Genomic DNA, 18,969 nt, shown 5'->3' with positions numbered 1-18,969 from the left:
TCATGCAGTTTGGATAAATGTGAAGCATCTTAATAATCTTGAACCAGGACTTTGTCTCTTTAGACCAAATACAACCAAATACTGAAAGTCACTGGTTTAGGATCTGACATGTTTGGTGACTGGATCATAGAAATTGGAGAAGTGAAGGAGGAAATAATGTGTTTTTGTATGAACCTTTGTTTATTTATTTGATTATTTGTTGTTGTTTTTGGACCCCGACCAAATACAAATGTGCTCTTGGTGATTCCAGGCAGCTGCATTTCATTGTGCTGGCACCGATTCTGTGCAGACATTAAACCTGAATATGAGCTGATCTAATCAGTTTTAATTAAATCTACAATCTGTTTCTGAGACAATGACACAAACAGGAATAAAAACAGACGTAAAATGTGAAAATATGAGGGGAAAGAAGTGGTAGCTGCAGCTCAGCACCTCACCTGGAGTTTTCTGTAAAACGTAAAACCATCAGTTCATCCGACTTTGTCTCCTCTAGGATCGTTCCAGAACGGGATCGCAGAGGGGGAGGTGGACCCCACCTTCGGGCCCCTGGAGGCCATGCGACTCTCAGTGATGACGGACTCTCCGGTGTGGGTGATCCTCAGTGAGGTGAGATGACCAGGACACGTGACTGGAACCGGTTTGACTCCAGTTTGACTCTGGTTTTAAACTCGGTTTTCCAGGAATGGCTCAGAAAACTAGGAACAGTCTCACAACGTTGCACCTGCTCGACATGTGAACACGTAACATCCTGAATCTATTAATGGCCTGACCTCTGACCTCTGGTTGTCAGGAGAAAATTGGTCTGAAATGAGAGAATGTGTCAGGATTTAATGAAGAATTTTACCACAAAAGCAAAGTAAACAAGCAACAAAAGCTGAACCATGTAGGAAGGAGTAAATAAATTACTGTCAGCAACTGTTATTATTGTAATCTAATCCTCATTACACTAAAATTCTGGTTTACTGATGACGCAGGACGTTTTGTGTATAAGACCTTGATTTGTAAACAAAGCTGTGACATAACTAGTGAGATGGAAGTTTAAAGTGGTACAGTATTGTAGTAGTAAATATACGCAATCGTTTTCTGAGACTGTAATACACTGATACTGGTTCATACTGGTTCCTGTGGTCTCTGTCCTTGTCAGATCTTCATAAAGAAAGCCGAGTGAAGCCCCCCCAACCCCCCAGTGATACCTCAGCGCCTCTGAGCGCTAGGCCGAGGGGACCCAGGGCCTCGTCAGCCGCCGTCCTGCTCCAGTCCTGCTCCCCAGATCCCCAACGTGGTGCCGTGGCGCCGCCGTCTGGCCGGACCTCGCCACTGCAGGGTTGAACCGCAGGCAGAGTGTGACACGGCCCAGAAACAGAGAAATTCCTCCCAGATGATGCTGTAATTACGCCAGAGAGTCTGTATTTACGTGTATATACAGTAGGGTCAATGTAGAAAACACTGGTGATTAGGAGGCGAGAGCCAAGCCTCCTCTGATGATGAAACTACTGCTTCGAATGGTACTGACTCTGAGGCCTCTTTCAGTCTGGACCTGCCTACCAACACCCCCCCCCCCAGTATACCCCCACAGTATACCCCCACAGTAACCATGTATGTGCATATATGCATAGAAATGTACACACTATCGTATGAATGCCCTCTCAGTGTGTTGATATGTGTCTGCAGCTGCTGCTCGGGGTTCGCACCCGTTTCCCCTCCGTCCATGAGCGATTTGCCTTAAAGATTTTTGTTGGGCCCCAGATAAAAAATGTAGCAACAAGAAATACCCAGAATCCTTTGCTGCAACCTTGGAACTTCATCATCTGTGGCTTGAAACTACTGACGATCAGATAGTGTTTTCTTTTTTTGATCTAACTCCTTCAGAGGTTTTACTTCACTAATGTACGTCACAGTACTCTGATGTACTTCATGATACTGTGATGTACTTCACAGTACTCTTGTTTTCCTGCTGTTCTGTTTTCCTGTAGTTTTTTCAGTCATATCAGATCTTTCTTCTTTCATCAACAGTTTTAGTAATAAATATTTTTCTCTCTTAAAGCTGTTTCCTCATGGGAGAGAATATTTGTTCCCTTAAATTACTAATTTGTGTCCTTTGTGTACTTACTTTGTTCCCTTACTGTAATAATTGGTGATAGAGGCTGATTTAAGTAGTACCTCCTCCACTCCAGTGGACCTGTCCAACGGTTTCAACAAATAAAAGTTAAAAATGTCAACTTTTCAATCAGATGAACCTGGAGATGTTTCACCTCAAATCCACATTACTGTTTTCTTCAAGCTGGCAAAGGGAACAAACTAAGTACTGTAAGGGAACAACACTACTTCAATAAGCTTTTTGCTCCACGATATCCTCCAGATTCCCTGTTCATTCCCCCTCCCGAGTCCAAACTGGGCTGCATTCGCTCACACGGGCGTTTGAATGGAAACCAGACCGAGCAGAAGCTGAGTTTTTCAGGTTAGCGGTGAACTGAGTATCTACGAGCTTCAGGACACATCCTGAGTTTTATTTTTTCTTGGTAAGATGCACTGGAATGCATTGCTATAATCTAGTGTTTGTCTTTTGTATCCTTTAGATAAACTCTATTTAAATGATCTCAAACTTCTATTCAATCTGTGAATTGTAATAAAGACAGAACTTTAAATGAAAAGTTGGTCTGTTGTGGTCTCTTGGTTTGCTTTGGTAGACTTATAATGTTGAGTGAAGAGTTGGGGTGGGAGGGTTTCTGTGCATGTCATCAGGTTTCATCAGAAAAAATGATGAAATACCAACATGGTTATCACAGTAAAGCTGTGGAATAAAATTTATTTTAATTTCATGCACAAAGTTGAAGGTGATGTTATTTCCACTTACACCTGAAATAAGTGAGGTGTCAGGAAGTGACTCTAGAAAGGTGAAATCTTCAACTTCACAATAAAACTCTGGTCTCTAACTAGTTCACAGCAATTCTAAGTTAAATATAGCTGTTCCTTCACCATCTGCACCATTAACATGGTGTACACATTAATGCATCAGTAATTACACAAGAATCCAGTGATCCATATATATTGCATACTTATACCTCTGGTACTTTAGTTATATTTTGATGTACATTTATGTACTTTTACATGTGTTTTAGGTAAAAGATCATTTTAAACCAAAGGAAAATAGATTCTCAGAAAATGAAAAGACATAAATGAAGTGCTAGAGCCTAAAACTGAACTGGAGGTGAGTCATAATAATAATATTAATAAAATTACACTTTAGACGAAATACATCAGATTTATTCATGTAAGGTTCACAAAACAAAGATGTAAAATTAATGAAAGTATTATGACATGTTCTCATATAAATCTGTATATTATTAAAACTGAAAAACTCATAGTAGTTTTCTAAAATTAAAATTAAAATTAAAAATAATAAAATAAAATCAGTTTAAATCGTGGTCCTTTTATTAAGCCTCACTACAGCCAACCAGCGCACGCTTCCTCTGGCAGCTTAACCAATCATCGCTGTCCACGAGGTTCAGCTCCAGGGGGGCGGGCACTATCTCGTCTGACTGACATTTCTCGCCGACCAATTAGCTCCTGACAGTTGACAGGAAACGTCAAATATTCGCTGCCGGTGACCAATCAGCGACAGGGATCGGCGGTTTCTACTGTCCGAGAGCCCACGTGATTCTCCTCAGTAGCTCCCAGGCGGTCAGATCGGAGAACTGGAGGTGAGTAAAGAGATCGATAAATGTCACTTTATAGAGGGGAACAAAGCTGGAGAGCGTTATTTTCTGGGAGAACCAGGTTTATTCCTACTGTCCGTGCGGTAGTTAGTCAGATAATCGGAGGTTTTAGCCGTTTATGACAAGGCTCCGTGTCCCCTGCATGCTGTTAGCATCGGGATGAGTGGCTAACTGAAGCTAATTAACCACAGGTGAACTCGGCCTTTAGTAACACTTCGTTAACCTTCGACCTGGTGGAAATATGGGACACAGGGTGAGAGTTAGGGTGAGGGTGGTGTCCTCTAACCCTCACCCAGTTTCTTCACCTGCAGTTTCGTAACAGCATCGCAGCTAAAGCGGGCTAGCTGGACCGACAGCGGCGGGTTGCTCATGAATCACGCGTCTTTAAAAACGAACCGATAAATCTCATGAAGTGAAATTAAAACGCCGAGACTTTCTAAACCACATGCTACTAAAAGCAATTGTGTTTCTGTGTGTTTGTGTTAGCATGCTAACTTGAACTGTTAAGTCACGCAGCTGCAAACCGACGTTGTGCAATATGTCATTGAAGCATAAACATTTAAAAATAGAAGTGATCGTAAAATAACTGATCATATCGATGAATTAAAAGATGAGGAGCTGCAGCCTGTGGGGCCGGAAGTGTTCACTGACCTGTGCAGTACCACAAAATACTCCAGTAGCTACAAGTAAAAGTCCTGCATCCAAACCCTTAGCAGTACTTAACAGCAAGGAGTTACCTGGAAATAAAGCAGAACTAATCTTAATTATAATAAATGTACTTCGTCACTTTCTGCCTTTGGTTACAGCTAATGCTGATACTGAATGAATTAAAAATACACACATGGCATCTGTAATACCTTTGGGTTGTGACATGGTGATTTAAATAAATAGAAATCACTGTTCCGGGTGTGTGTTCACTGCTGTGTGTGTGCACTTTGGGTGGTAATGCAATTTCCCCATTGTGGGACTAATAAGGGTAATAACTTAACTTAAATAAAGTAAATATTAGATGCTTCAGGTTGATTATATGTTTCAACTCAAAAGCTGTAAAGGAAAATATATTTTCATTCATCTGTGGGATTTACATTGTAATTATTGGCTCCTAACACTATAAATTCATCAAACAATGAATGTGTCTCTTTGTGATGAAGTGATTGGAGATCAGTCTAACAGAGGACACACACTGCTTCTTTCTTTGAAGCAGAAAAATAAATAATAATTAAACAGTAGGAGAAGCTGAGAGTTTAGGGAGCAGGAGGTTTAACTGCTGGGGGACTGGCTGCAGTTAGTGATTCATTTGACCAGTGTAGGGATTTTTCTTATTCCAGCTTTTTGTTCCAATAATGTGAACTGTGTCTTGTAATATTTCATGTGGTGCATTTTGTTTCACTTCACTTTACACAGCACCAGAGTCCAGTTAATTCAATCTTTTCTTTCTGACATGTCAAAACAAAGTGAAAGCTGCCTGCTGGGAGCTGCCCCTTTTAAAATATTCAGCATGTCATCCCACCTCCTGCACTCACACTTGGCATGATGATGGCATTGATTATTAAAATAGTGGGCGATTACTTTTCAATTAATCAGCTGATGGATGTGCCTCTAGAATCAGCTGCTCTAGATTTGCAGTTAAAAGGGGAGGAGGAAAGTGGCAAATCTTTTTTTTTTGTTAATTCTCTCTTGATGTTATTAATCAATCCATTTTAATGATCAATCACAAAACTCAGACATATTGAGGTTCTAATCTTGTTACTTCTTTGACCAAACCTCCCACCCAGAGTCACAACCTGGTTAGTGTAAGAGAAGAGGGGATGTTGTCAGCCCTGTTTTGGTTTGGTTACCGGGTGCTGGGATCCAGTCTCTCAGGTGAAACCTGCAGCAGCTCGGCTGGTTCAACCTGCTGGTTTCTCGCAGGCTCCCAGGTGATTCGTTGAACCGGCGTGACTCTGGTGTGAAGTCGTGCTGACAGGGAGCAACTCTCTGGTTACAGTCCTGTTAACTACTGTTTAAAACATTACAGCAATGAGAGAAGTATTTGCTTCTCCTGATTTCTACTCTTTAGTGTGTTTCAGGTCTCTAAACTAAATTCAGCAACAAAAACACGCAGAGGAAGCAGAAAACAGTTTAATTTATATTTTTTATTCTCCATCTATGTCGTCCATATGAAAAAGCTATTGTACCCTGAGTTTGATGGTTGTGCCGTTGTTGGCAACTGCAACCAAACTCTTCCAGTAACTGGAGCTCAGTCTCTCTGTGGTGAAGGTTTGACCCATTTTTTTGTTGTGGGCCAGCTTTAATTCAGCCACAGCATCACCTGTCTCTGTAAGATCCTTCTCTGCTTCTAGCAGGGTTGGAGTCATGACTTCACGCTCAAAACATAAAATATGTGATCAGAAAGTTTCTGTTAATAACAACAATAAAAAAAACTCTCACTAAATAAATACGGACATTTCTGGTCACATTGTTGGTACTGCTGCAGGTGTCGGACTGGATCTGCAGGTTTGACTGGTCACCACAAAATCCACAACCATGCTTCACTGCATAACAAATACAGAGAGCAGTTATCTGTTTGGGTGAATGATTAGTAGTAGGGCTAATGATGAATGTGCTCACTGTTTACTTCAAATACTCAAAATTAGTAATATCCAATATAGGAATTCCTCACGTTCAATCTCTGCAGTCATAAAATACTGCAGAGAAAAATGACAACACAGTTTCTGTCCCATATTTTGGATTTTCCACTAGACAGTAAAGTGTCATGTGGGTTAAATAACAATGTTTAACTTGGTGGCACATTATGAAGCCGGTGATAAAGAGATGAGTGACAGATTTATAGTGTGTGTTTTCTCACTTCATACAGGAAGAGACGCTGCTTGCTGCTATTTCTTCACTTTAAATAGTAACCTGTCCATCCTGTCTCTGCTGACAGTTCACTGATGCAGCTGCTGAACGGAGCTGGCAGGATGACCCCAGTTTGTGTATGAAACTGTTTTTAAAGATGGACATCTTCAGTAGGAACCAATGGGCTTGGAGCACAGAGCCACAAAGTGTTGGTTTGGATATTTCTGGGATTTATGTCCTGTCACAGCTGTGAGGTTTTATCGGAGTGTTCATGATTGATTATTTCCTCCCACAGTTCAAACCAAAAGATATTTAATTTAGTAAGAAATGCATCAGATCCTCACCCCAACAAATATTTGTTAAATGTGGTTGGTCTGTGTAGCTTTAATTAAAGTTGATTGACAACATGTTAACAGGCTGATGTATTTATGTATCTCTGGAGAGGATTTTTGATGTTATTTGCACATATACAATGAAAGTACCATTTCAAAACTTTATGTAGAAACTTGACCTAAATGCTTTGTGATATTCCACTTCAGAGCTTCTTTCGAGTTGAGCAGTTCTGTAAAATGTCAGAAAATCTTTTTTTTTTTTTTTTTAAAAAAAGCCTAAGGGGTCATCTTGAACCGTCTTATCTCATCTGAACAGTCCATTTAGATAAACTGGTCTGTTGCTGGTTTCTACTGCTGTACAAAACCTCATTGGTTCAATCTTCATTTTTAAAGAAAAACCGAGCTTCTGTGCAGATTTACACTGAACCTGTGCAGCTAATTCTTTCAAAGGCTGTGTGGGCACCAGTCGGCGGCTTTGATGCTAAGCTAACAGCTAGCGATACCGGTCACAGCCATCACTGTGCCGGGCTGTTAGCCAGCCATGCTAATCCTCTGCAGGTTAATCTGATTAGCCTGGCTGTGTGAGATGTGTAGCAGGTTAAAATACTGAACCAAAGACTTGCAGGATCTGGTCTTACTGTCCCTGTTCACGTAGCTTGGTTCAACCACAAACCATCAGTACCATCTCACAGACACACAGATGTTTTTATATTAAAAACGTGACTTCTTGTGTTGACTGTATGTTGGTTAAACTTCACATCCTTGTGTTTGTAAAGGCAATGTTGTTGTATAAACAAGTACATAATTAATTGTGGCTGTGAGCCGTGAAATGTTCCTGTAAACACAGGATGTGTGCGACTGCTGCAGGTCTGTAAATGCACACAGCCCACTGCCCTCAGTGTGTTGGTCTCCACAGACTCTGCAGTGCGTATGTGCGGAGTAAATTGGCCGTGCTGTAACTGTGCGTTGGTGGCTGCTGCAGTAATCCCTCAGGGTGTAATCTCATTAGAGCTAACAGAGCTACATCTGCGTGTCTCATGGGTGCTGCTTGGTCGCTGTTGTGATGGACGGACTCCAGGGTGCCATAGGTTAACAACCTGCTGTGAATGTGTTAATGAAGCTGTGTCTGTGCTCGACACCAGAGTTCTGTGTTTGTTTCCAGCAAATCTGATTTTACCTTCGCCATAGTCAACTCCTACACCCTGCACACAAAACTGATGACAAAGACTAAACACAAACATCTTCAGTTTCATATTGTCAGGTTTTTGCTTATGCACAGACTTTTTTCACTTGAAAAAAAATATATTTCAAAGTTGTCTGCAGTTTTACTTCATCCACAGAAATTCACATGTGCAGTGATGAATTTTAAACTACACTGATGAGGTCTCTTCCTCTTCCTGCAGACTATGGATCAGAGGTTCGGGTTGTTCATCCTTCTGGCGGCGGGCCTCCTCTGCCTCAGTTTAGCCCCCACCTCTTGGGCTGAGGACACAGATGAGGACGCCCTGGGTGATGACGTGGATGTGGAGGACGAGCTGGATCTGGGTTTGAACGAAGCTGAGGATGAAGATGAGGAACTGGAGGTGGATGAACAAGATGAGGCTCCTCCTGCGCCTAAAACTCCTCCCACACCCAAGGTAAGACTGTAAGCAGCTGATTGGACCGTTTGTAATCATCCAAACAAACTTTTATTTTACTGACACTTTATTTTTATTGCTGAATTCAGACAGTGTTTTACTGACGACTGACAAGTTGAGTAGTAAAAACTATTCACACACAAAAAGATGAAATCAGTGTGAAGGACTTTAAACAGAATGCAAACTAGAGAGATCAGTTTGACCCAGGGGACAGTAAAATATTTTAAGACACAAATACAGTCAAATAAATGCAAATATAATAGTTGTAAAATGTCCTGCTGTTAGCAAAGGTTGCTTTTAAGATGACGTTTAAAAACTGCTACAAGACCACAATGTACTTTAAAAAGAAAAACAATTAAAATGGGTTAAAGTGACATGAAACTTTTAAATCAGGTGGTGTGTGTGGATCAGTTTGGTCTTTACATTTTCTGGAAAGATATAAAAGCTGGTTCGGCTTCTCTGTGTGGCTCAGAGACAGAAATGCACTTTAATATTTCTGATCGAAGGAAATGGTTTTAATAGTTAAACAGGATTTCTGAAGGTCTTTGCACCGAATTCAGTTTCCTCAAAGCAAAAGGCCTCAGACACTTTAAAGCATCTTAAATGTAAAGCTCACTGTGTGAGTGACGTTTTTTTGATTCTGTTCCACCCGCTCCTTTCTGCTCACAGCAGCGTCTGGAGTTTAGTGTCACAGTGTGAACACTGGAGCCTCCATAAAGTCTGTAAACAATGTGTGTGTGTGTGTGTGTCTGTGTGTGTCTGGGTTTTCTCCAGATTACATCAGTGAATTGTCTTTACTTTCTCTGTCCAGGTGGCCTACAAAGCTCCAGAGCCAATGGGGGAACATTTCTTCGCTGAGTCTTTTGACCGTGGGACATTTGATGGGTGAGCACACAGCTGACTTATTTTTATTATTTTTTTTGATTAATCAACAGGTTGTTTGAGCTCTAGAAAAGGCTGAGAACAGTGAAAAAAATCCACATTACATTTGTTGTCACATCACAAAGAAAAGCAGTAAATCTTGATATTTGGAAGCTGCAAATGGCAAATACCTTTACTTAAGAATCACTGGAAAGGTCTAAACTGTGTGTGTGTTTGTTTGTTTCCAGCTGGGTACTGTCCAGTGCCAAGAAGGACGATGCTGACGAAGAGATCGCGAAGTATGATGGTAGGGGCACATCATTAGTGTGTCAGTGGCACAAACCCCATGTAGCTGCTGACTGTCAGACCTGCTACACATGAACAGTGTGTGTGTGTGTGTGTGAGACGAAGATGTAACGTGATCTGTGTTTAGCTTTCAATAAAACAGTTGATTGTGTCAACAGTGAGCAGACAGTCTGACACAGTGGAGTCTGCGGGAAGATCTAAACACAGGACTCGCTCCTCCTCAGTTAGTTTACTGCTGTGTCACCGACTTTGGAAAGGTCTAAGTTGGTCCACTGTTTCCTTCAGTCTGCTGCCTGTTGTGTCAGAGATTCAAACAGAGAAGGTTCTGCTGGATGTTTTAGACCCAGATCCAAAGTGGCAGCAGAGCCCATCCTCGAGTAAAAGACGAGACCTGTCTGCAGGTTTACAGCACTGAGTGATTATTTCCACTGATCTGCCTCATAAGTGGAAATGTCCTAACATGGCCACCGTACTAGCAGAGTGTCAAGGAAATGGTGTTTGGTTGTTTACAGGTCAGTAATGATGATGTTGTTGCCGACAGGTAAATGGGCAGTGGAAGAGATGAAGGACAGTAAGCTGCCAGGGGATAAGGGTCTGGTTCTGAAATCCAAAGCCAAACATCACGCCATCTCAGCCCAGCTTCTCCGACCTTTCACCTTTGACACCAAACCACTGATTGTCCAGTAAGAACACGTCTTTTCGTTCTCACAGCCCCCCCTCTCCCTCCCCCTCAGTGAATGTGTTACTGACCAAGGCCTTTTCCTTGTCGTCACCTCACTGTGTTTCTGTGTGTGTGTTCAGGTACGAGGTGAACTTCCAGTCCGGGATCGACTGTGGCGGCGCCTACGTCAAGCTGCTGACTCAGACTCCTGACCTGAACCTGGTCCGTCTGCTCTTTACACACAACTACTCTCATCTGCACTGTGTTTATTACCGTGCTCTCACCTGAGGCCATTCTGTAACTGTAGCTGCTCAGTGTTTGATGACACATTTGTTCTAGATTTCCTCTGAATCATCTTATCGTACCTTAAAAATATAGTGTTTTACAGTTTCCACAGGTCTAACACCCAATCATCAGAAGTTTAGGCCTGATAAAGGCCTGTGTACAGTTTAGACCGGTCGGTATTTTTATGGGAAAAGTTTGAGCAGACAGAATGATCCCACCTGTGCTCCATTGGTTCCATGTTTTAGTTCTTTCTTTGTATTGATGACACTGAAGTAAAACTACAGAACCAAAGCAACCTGGGAGCAGAACCATGTGACCCTTTGCTGCATGGTCAGAACTGATGGGAGAACAGTGAGCGAGTGTGTTGTGCTGTGGGGGAGAACAGAGCTTTAATGAGAGCTGAACTGAAAACAGTCAGTTTGGTTGAAGCCTGTTGGACACAACCAATTTGAAGCTGCTCCACCAGAAAACCCTGACATGTTCTATAGGTGCACAGCAAAAGATGTGCTTTACTGAAAAGGTACCAGATGTGTGTCTGTAGACGTGTAATGTAGCTGAACCTTGTTTGTTTGTGCTCAGGATCAGTTTGTGGATAAAACTCCGTACACCATCATGTTTGGACCCGACAAATGTGGAGAAGATTACAAACTGCACTTCATCTTCAGACACAAAAGCCCCAAAACCGGAGAGTATGAAGAGAAACATGCCAAGAAACCTGACGCTGATCTGAGGACGTACTACACCGACAAGAAGACACACCTGTACACCCTGGGTAAGACACACACACACACGCACGCAAACACACCTCTGTACACACTGCATAATACACACACACACTAATAAAAGACCAGGAGTGTAACTGTTCTGTGTTGCCCCCCCCAGTGGTGAACCCTGACAACAGCTTTGAGGTGCTGGTGGATCAGACTGTGGTGAACAGTGGCAGCCTTTTGACAGACATGACCCCGCCTGTGAACCCCCCCGCTGAGATCGAGGATCCTGACGACCACAAGCCCGACGACTGGGACGAGAGGCCCAAGATCCAGGACCCTGATGCTGTCAAGCCCGAAGACTGGTCAGTACCCTTCTGATAGCACTCACACACTTACCCATTGGACAGGAATCGGATGTAGGACCAAGTGGCTCAGATAAGATCTAAGAACAGCTGATTTGGTTTGGTCACATCTGAGTCACTGGAGGAAAAACAGCAGCTTCGAGTAAATTGTGTCTTCAGAGGTTTTGATTTGTCTGAGCAAAAAAGACAAAAAAAGAAATTGAGTTTTTGATGATATAAACCAGACACAAGCAGGACATCCGCCGAATAAGAAGCTGGAACCAGACGATGGTTTGATCTGGACCAATTAATTGACTGATTTGACTCTGATTTGTATGAATGTGTGTGCAGGGACGAGGACGCTCCTGCTCAGGTTCCAGATGAAGATGCAGTGAAACCAGACGGCTGGTTGGACGATGAGCCGGAGTACATCGGAGATCCTGACGCTGTCAAACCTGACGACTGGTAAATTCACACCCTCGCATGTTCACTTCCATTCAGAAATCACTCCCCAGCCAGTTGTGTACTGGTGTTTCAGGACATTCACCGAGGATTTGGTCACATTCTGGATTCATCTTTAAATCTTTAATTAATCTTTAAATCCTCATGTCTGTGTTAAGAAACTCCATTTTATACAACAATATGAACATATTTTAAATCTACATTTTTAGATGTCAGCCAGGAAATGGTCCAGATTGCTTCAGGTCTTTATTAAATCAGACTCTCTACATCTTTCACGTCAGATACAGGCTCCAAAGTCATGGAGCACATTGTTTGCTGTCCTTCCACTGTTGACTGTTGTATTTGTGTTTTATTAGTGCAAAATTAAAACATTGTAAACACTCATTAATGCACCAGTGAAGCCTGAAGTGTCCGCCCTCAGACAGCGTCTTGAAGACAGCATTTTGAGTTTTTTAATGAATAAAATCAGCTGTGCTCTGTTCAAAATGCAGCTGCTGACTTGAACCTTTAGTTTTAAAATGGAGGTCAGCAGATTGGTACTAAACCTGCAGACCATCCTGCTCCAGTCTGACTGTCCTTCTGTCCCTCTGACCTTCAGGGATGAGGACATGGATGGGGAATGGGAGGCCCCTCAGATCCCGAACCCAGTCTGTGAGGCCGCCCCCGGCTGTGGAGCCTGGAAACGACCAATGATCGACAACCCCAACTACAAGGGCAAGTGGAAGCCCCCCATGATCGACAACCCCAACTACCAGGTGAGTGTGAGCCGCAGCCGCGTGGAGACGTGTGTGCAGCAAAGGAGTCGGTCACTGTATGTGTCACTGTGTGAAGGATCCTGACCCCAGACTCTGTGTTTCCAGGGCGTCTGGAAGCCGAGGAAGATCCCCAACCCGGCCTACTTCGAGGATCTGCACCCGTTCAGGATGACTCCGTTCAACGCTGTGGGGCTCGAGCTGTGGTCCATGACCTCTGACATCTTCTTCGACAACTTCTTCATCACCAACGACCGTAACACTGCCGACCGCTGGGCCACTGATGGCTGGGGGCTGAAGAAGGCAGCAGAGGGCGCTGCTGAGGTGGGTTCAGGTCGCTGCTTGTTTCTGAGCAGAGGAGATGGGATGTGTTCCATATTCTTCCACTGAGACTTTAACCCCAGAGTGTCGACAACATTTACAAAATTCATCTACGTTTTTCTGACGTTCAAACATTATTTTCCTGTTTGTCTTTTCTTTTTGTTGTCAGTTTCCCTTAAGATTGTGTGTATCATCAGTCTTTGCTCTGTTGTCTTTGTAGTAGCTTTTTTTTTTGCTACCAACTGTATTTTCCCCAGATATCTGTTATCTGTGCAGTCATCTGCTGCACTCTGTAATGTAGTTTATGCTGCTCACAGTGGAAAATACCTTTTTTAAACATTGGTTGGTTAGTTTTCAAGACGTTAGTACGATTTCATAGTCAGTTTCTTTAGCAAACATCATGTAGCTGTGTGTTGTGTATTTGTTTATATATTTTCTCATGTTCTTGTGTTGTTGCAGCCTGGTCTGGCGACTCAGATGCTGAACGCTGCAGAGGAGCGTCCATGGCTCTGGGTCATCTACATCTTCACCGTGGCTCTGCCGCTCGTCCTCATCGTCGTCTTCTGCTGCACCGGCAAGGTGACAAACGCTCTGCCACACACACTGTCAATGTATACTTGTATTCTGTGCCTACACTCAGGTAACACAGTGATGCGGTTACATAAAGGACAAGGCAAGTGACTCTGGAAAATAAAAGAATAGCACAAATCCCTGTAAAGTTCAGTCAGCGGTGTGACGTAGTGTCTCTGCTGGTGCAGCCTGTGGTCAGTGCTGATGTCTGTCTGCTGTGTGTGACTGTCCACAGAGGTCGTCAGGATCAGCTCAGGGTCAGTTGAGTCTCTCCAACTTACAGGAAGAGTTTAATGAAGCTGGAGGCCCAAACCGTCCCGTCGACGCCTCCTCAGGCCTGGTGACTGTTCAAGTAGCTTCGCATCTAAAGTGTTTGCTTCTGTCTGTGGTGATGTAGTGTAGACGGAGAGGAGCTGGCTGTGTCCTCTCACCCTGTAGTGAGTAGCAGAGACGCTGATGGGTGCTGTGTGTGTGGTGGGATTGTTAGTATACATGCTTTGGAGTCTATGTTTTGATCTATCAGTGCATAGATCAGTAGATCATTGTGCTGCTGGGAGCAGAGACAGAAGAAGAGAGCTGTCTGAGGAGGGTAGGGAGAACTGAATAAGTGAGCAGGGTCAAGGTGAAGGCTGCAGATCATCTCCAAACAGCTGGATGTTCCTCTGACCACAGCTGCCCATGTAATGAAGAGTTTAATGTCCATGTGAGACTGAACATCACATGTATTTCACATATAGTTTCTCACATTTAGCCAGGTTTCTTCATGTTAGCGCTTGTCTTTTTGTTTTTACTCTGCTGAGCTGAATCTGACTGGAAAGCTCTTCTCAAGAGGTTAAATTCAAATTGAACTTAACTGTGTTCCTTTGTTCTGCAGAAGAAGAGCCCAGCGACGCCAGCGGAGTACAAGAAGACAGATGAGCCTCAGCCTGACGTGAAGGAGGTGGAAGAGGAGGAGGTGGAAGAGGAGGAGGTGGAAGAGGAGGAGCAGGAAGAGGAGGAGCAGGAGGCAGAGAAGAGCAGCCCAGGTTCCTATGATGTGTAGAGTTTAATTCTTTCTCTGTGGTCTCTTGTCTGTCACTATCTGAATAAATCCTTGTTCTTTCAGCTGCCGGAGAGAAGAGTGACGGAGAGGAAAGTCCTGCAGAGAGAGAGGAAGAAGTAGAGGAGGAGGACGAGAAGGAGGCCACAGCTGACGAGGTGAGGAGACGACTCACCTTTGTGCAGTCTAATCAGAGTAGCTTTTTTGAAAATAATTGGAAATGATTCAAACTGTTACACAAAGTAAGAAATAGCATGTTGGAAAACAAGTGTATTATTTAGAACATGCAGCCAGAGGGCCTAAAGTAATAAAAGGTTCATATCCTGCCAGCAGAAACATGTAGTCAGCAGCGTCAGCCACGTTTAGCTCTTGATACTTTAACATTTAGTAAGCGATGCAGTGAAGAAAGTGCTGTATGTTCTGGACGGTGGCTCTGTGATGTGTTGTTGCTGAATAGTTTTATGGCGAACACGTCTTCCTGCTCTCCTCTCTCTGTAGAAGCTGGAGGATGACGTTTTGCGGAGATCTCCGAGGAACAGGAAGGTCAGACGGGACTGACGTCTCTGAATCCACAGCCCTGACCTCGACCCCTCCCCCTGCCCCGCCCCTCCTCTTCTTCTACTCCTCTGCTCTGAGGCGATGAAGCCTGAATGGATCCAGTGGAAGCAGTAAAGCTGACAAGAAACTAACGAAGACATGGATGCCTGATGATGATGATGATGATGATGATGATGATTCCAGTATGAACAGGACTGTGTTAGGATTTTTGTTTTTGAAAGAAATTAACTGAGATTAACAAAAACTTCCTGCATCATTCCTTAACAACACCTGCGCAAACTCAAGCCCACGGGGCCATTGAGTCCCCTGTACCGCTGCCCTGCTCACCGCCCAGCACCATCCTGAGCTAGAAACTGACCAGCCCTACCAACCGGCTGGTTAATTAGCCAACAAGTGACTCAACAGACAGAAACTTGGCTGCTAACACCCAGCCTGCGGTAGCCAACTATTACCCCACCTGGGCTTCTAACGGTCTCTTAATGAACCTTCCAGCAGCCAGATTATTGGGCCATCGCCTGCCAGGGTTATCCTGCAGCTGAACCTCCCATTAGCCTGGCTGAATCCCTCAGTAACATGCACACACCAGTCAGGAGAAGCCTACAAATCATTAAGGACCTCTTGCTAATAAGCTTGCAAATCAATTGCTATTTAGTAAGATTTGGTTGTCAATAGTCACTTGGTAATCTACAGTTTGAATTAGCCCACTGTTATCCTGCTCAGGCTACGAACAGGCTGCTAATTGACCTCCTAATTAAACCATCAGCAGGTAGGCTTATCTTATCTCTTGTTAAACAGCTTTGCCAACAGGCTGCCGACGAGTCTGACTGCAGTCAGGATAAACCTGTAAATGGTGAAGGAGGTTCAGCTAAGCCTCTTCCTGATTAGCCAGCTGGTATTAGTCTTTTGATAGCTGGGTAACTAACTAGGTAACGACCTGGTTAGCCCACTCACAGGAGTCAGGTTTATCTGTCAGATAGCCAACCAGCAGGTTGCTAATTTGCTCGTAACCATAATGAATGACCTACCAACTACTGTAGTTAGACCTGGCTGTGTGGAAATTGGCCTGCTTGCTAAATAGCCTCAAAGCAGCGTGGTAGTCTACAGTTTGAAGTCATCCTCCTACTGTCTGCTAACCAACCCACTGATTGGTGACTTACCAACTAGCTACTAACAGTTAGCTCATTAGCCTCTGTAGATCATAAACATTAGCTTGCTATCAACATAAAGTTACTGAGAGCTTGGTGATTTGCTGCAGCAGGCACCTTGCCGATGTTGAAACCAATCACTGGGAACACTCCAGCTGACGCAATCTTTGTCTTGTCATGTTTGTTCTGCAGCCATTAGCTCCGGTGGAAAAACACATCGCTCACGTTTTCTCCCTGAAGTCTCCTCAGTGTTTCTGCTGTTTTCTCGTCCTGAAGGTCAGAGGTCAGAGCTGTGACTCACATCCAGTCCTATGTGATGTTCTTCTAGGTCAAATGTTAAGTGATTACCTGGTTATCTTTGGATCTGACTTGACACACGGTCACACTCAGTCGAAGATGTCGAGTTGCTGCTTTTGATTTTGTCTTCTGTGAGAGGTTTCAGAGGCAGGCTGCATGCTCGATATTTCAAACGCCCCAAATTTTGATGCGACAATATTTTGACCAAGTGTGTTTTCCTACCTGACAAAGATGCAGACAACCTCTTCTTTTTTTGTTTTTTTCCTGTTTGCTGCCTTTGTCCTACACCGTCCTGGAGCTGTATGTAGATGCTGTCACTCTTTAGCTTTTCAAGCAAACACGTCCAGAGAAAATGTGACTGTGCTAAAAACACAGGACGTGTTGGAGGTAAAATAAACTGCTGCGTCTTTGTCTGGATAGATAACTTGTCACGTCGGCAGGTGGAGAAACTCCCAAACCCTTTTTGATCAACCCCATATGAAAAGATAAAGGCACTAAAGGGGAAAAACTCCTAAGCTTAACCCGTTCACCTGCTGCACTGCAACACCCCCGAAACACTGACTTCCCCCTCGTGAGTGAGTCAAAAGTTGAATGTGAAAGTAAAAACACATCTGAGCTCAATGGTCCACTAGCTTTTCCAGAGCTTTCAGCCATATGTTAGTCATTGTCATGCGACTAAGAGTTGCCCAGTTGTGGTCATGTGACCTGAACTCCCAAACATACACACCTGGGTCACATGATCACAGCTGAGCAAACTCTGTTCTGAAGAAGACCGTGGGAAGTGGTTGAAAACTATAAAAAGGTAGTAGGAAGACCTGTAGGTAAGACAACACATTTTAAAAGTTACTAACCTCAAGATTTTTATCATTTCAAATCCAAACCTGCTTCCTGGTTGATTACTGTTGGACCCCGCTGATCACATGACCCAGTGGAGTATCGCCTAAAACTCGCTAGAATAGTAGAGAAAGCCAGAAGGAGTGTGGATGTTGTCTCCAAGTGCGGCGAACGTTTGTCTCCTGACTGAGAAGCTCAGTCCACCTGTTCAGTATTTCTCATCAGTATATGAACATGTGATAATGGGTTTGTCACAGTAGGAAGCAGATGTGAGCATTTATCAGTGGGTTTGTTTCCACCTGCAGCTCTCTGTCTCTGCAAACTGGAGCTGAAACAGTCACTGTATTAATCAGTAGCCACACAAAATGAACTTCCAGCTACTTCAATAAGCAGACAGTCCCTCATTTCTGCTTCTTATATGTTGAGAATTTGCAGTTTTTCTGAAATGTTAGTTGATTGGACTAAAACTGGAGACTTTGTACAGTTTTCAGCACAAAAGATGAATCTTAATTTCAGTTGCAGCTTCATGGGTGTATTAACATGAAACATATCTTTATAGAAGTAAGAATTATTTACAAGTACTGATCATTAAATATCACTACTCCGACTGTGCAGCGTGTTATGAACCATTTATTACATGTTTATATATGGCTCTTTGACCTCTGACCTTTTACTTTAACATCAGCACCGTCAGAACAAAATGTCCAGTTTTCTCTCCATTAGTGCTAAAACTTTACCGAGAAAGCAGCACATGAGGAGTTACTGTGTGGGCTCAGTATGCTGATTTCCATGTTCGTGTTTGTTCATCATCTAATGATTATAATAAAGAGAAAAGTAGACAAGTCCATAACGAAGCTCTGACTTTTAGTGTGGCTGAGCGAGAATGATGTGGCGTCAGTTCAAACCTTTAAAAAAAAAAAAAAAAAAAAATCCAAACTGAAACTGGTGAGTGAAAAGTGTAAAGTGAAGGAACATTAGTCCAGCATAGAGGGGCAGAGTCCAGTCCTGTGTCCATGAGGCGACTGTCGATCTGTCTTCTCTGTAGACAGAAGCAAAGTTGAATAGTAAATGTTGGTTCAATGTTGGCCTGAGCTGATGAGGGTGTCTCTGGCTTTTGGTGAGTCCTGCTATGGGGCCTCAAGACACAGAGGTCCCTGCATCCACTTCCAGGTGACCTTTATTTAACCTCTTTCCTTCTTAGGGTGAACACAAACTACTGTAGTTGTATGTTGGCTGTAAAATCTATTGCTTTTAGTGTTTTGTCTCCTCTTCTGAAAGTGATTGGGGTTTTGGCAGCAGTGTCG

General features: G+C 43.4%; 2 protein-coding genes across 2 annotated transcripts in view; both read left to right on the top strand.

Annotated features, from left to right (window-relative positions):
* mgat4b (alpha-1,3-mannosyl-glycoprotein 4-beta-N-acetylglucosaminyltransferase B) overlaps positions 1–2,651 on the top strand; it is a 63,004-nt gene extending 60,353 nt beyond the window's left edge. Inside the window, exons 14-15 of the mRNA XM_026329660.1 lie at positions 494–606; positions 1,145–2,651. Coding sequence (XP_026185445.1) covers positions 494–606; positions 1,145–1,168 — 137 coding nt within the window. The 3' untranslated portion in view covers positions 1,169–2,651. The remainder of the gene's footprint in view (positions 1–493; positions 607–1,144) is intronic.
* Positions 2,652–3,609: 958 nt separating this feature from the next.
* On the top strand, positions 3,610–18,615 carry canx (calnexin). Its single transcript, XM_026329659.1, has 15 exons — positions 3,610–3,701; positions 8,290–8,523; positions 9,335–9,408; positions 9,633–9,691; positions 10,232–10,373; positions 10,492–10,573; positions 11,216–11,408; positions 11,519–11,708; positions 12,039–12,152; positions 12,748–12,904; positions 13,010–13,225; positions 13,682–13,801; positions 14,667–14,817; positions 14,898–14,989; positions 15,330–18,615. Exons 2-15 carry the CDS (start codon positions 8,293–8,295, stop codon positions 15,387–15,389), a joined length of 1,881 nt encoding a protein of 626 aa, XP_026185444.1. The 5' UTR covers positions 3,610–3,701; positions 8,290–8,292; the 3' UTR covers positions 15,390–18,615.
* The last annotated feature ends 354 nt before the right edge of the window (positions 18,616–18,969 follow it).

This window comes from Mastacembelus armatus, chromosome 10, assembly GCF_900324485.2.
Source record: "Mastacembelus armatus chromosome 10, fMasArm1.2, whole genome shotgun sequence".
Taxonomy (NCBI): Eukaryota; Metazoa; Chordata; class Actinopteri; order Synbranchiformes; family Mastacembelidae; genus Mastacembelus; species Mastacembelus armatus.
Note: the sequence above shows the minus strand (reverse complement) of the source record. Positions and strands in the feature narration are given on the sequence as shown.

Coding starts and splice junctions, on each gene's coding strand:
- canx (XM_026329659.1), top strand. CDS start 8,293: ATGGATCAGAGGTTCGGGTTGTTCATCCTTCTGGCGGCGGGCCTCCTC. Junction 10,374..10,491: donor ACCAAACCACTGATTGTCCA/GTAAGAACACGT, acceptor GTGTGTGTTCAG/GTACGAGGTGAACTTCCAGT. Junction 12,905..13,009: donor TCGACAACCCCAACTACCAG/GTGAGTGTGAGC, acceptor CTGTGTTTCCAG/GGCGTCTGGAAGCCGAGGAA.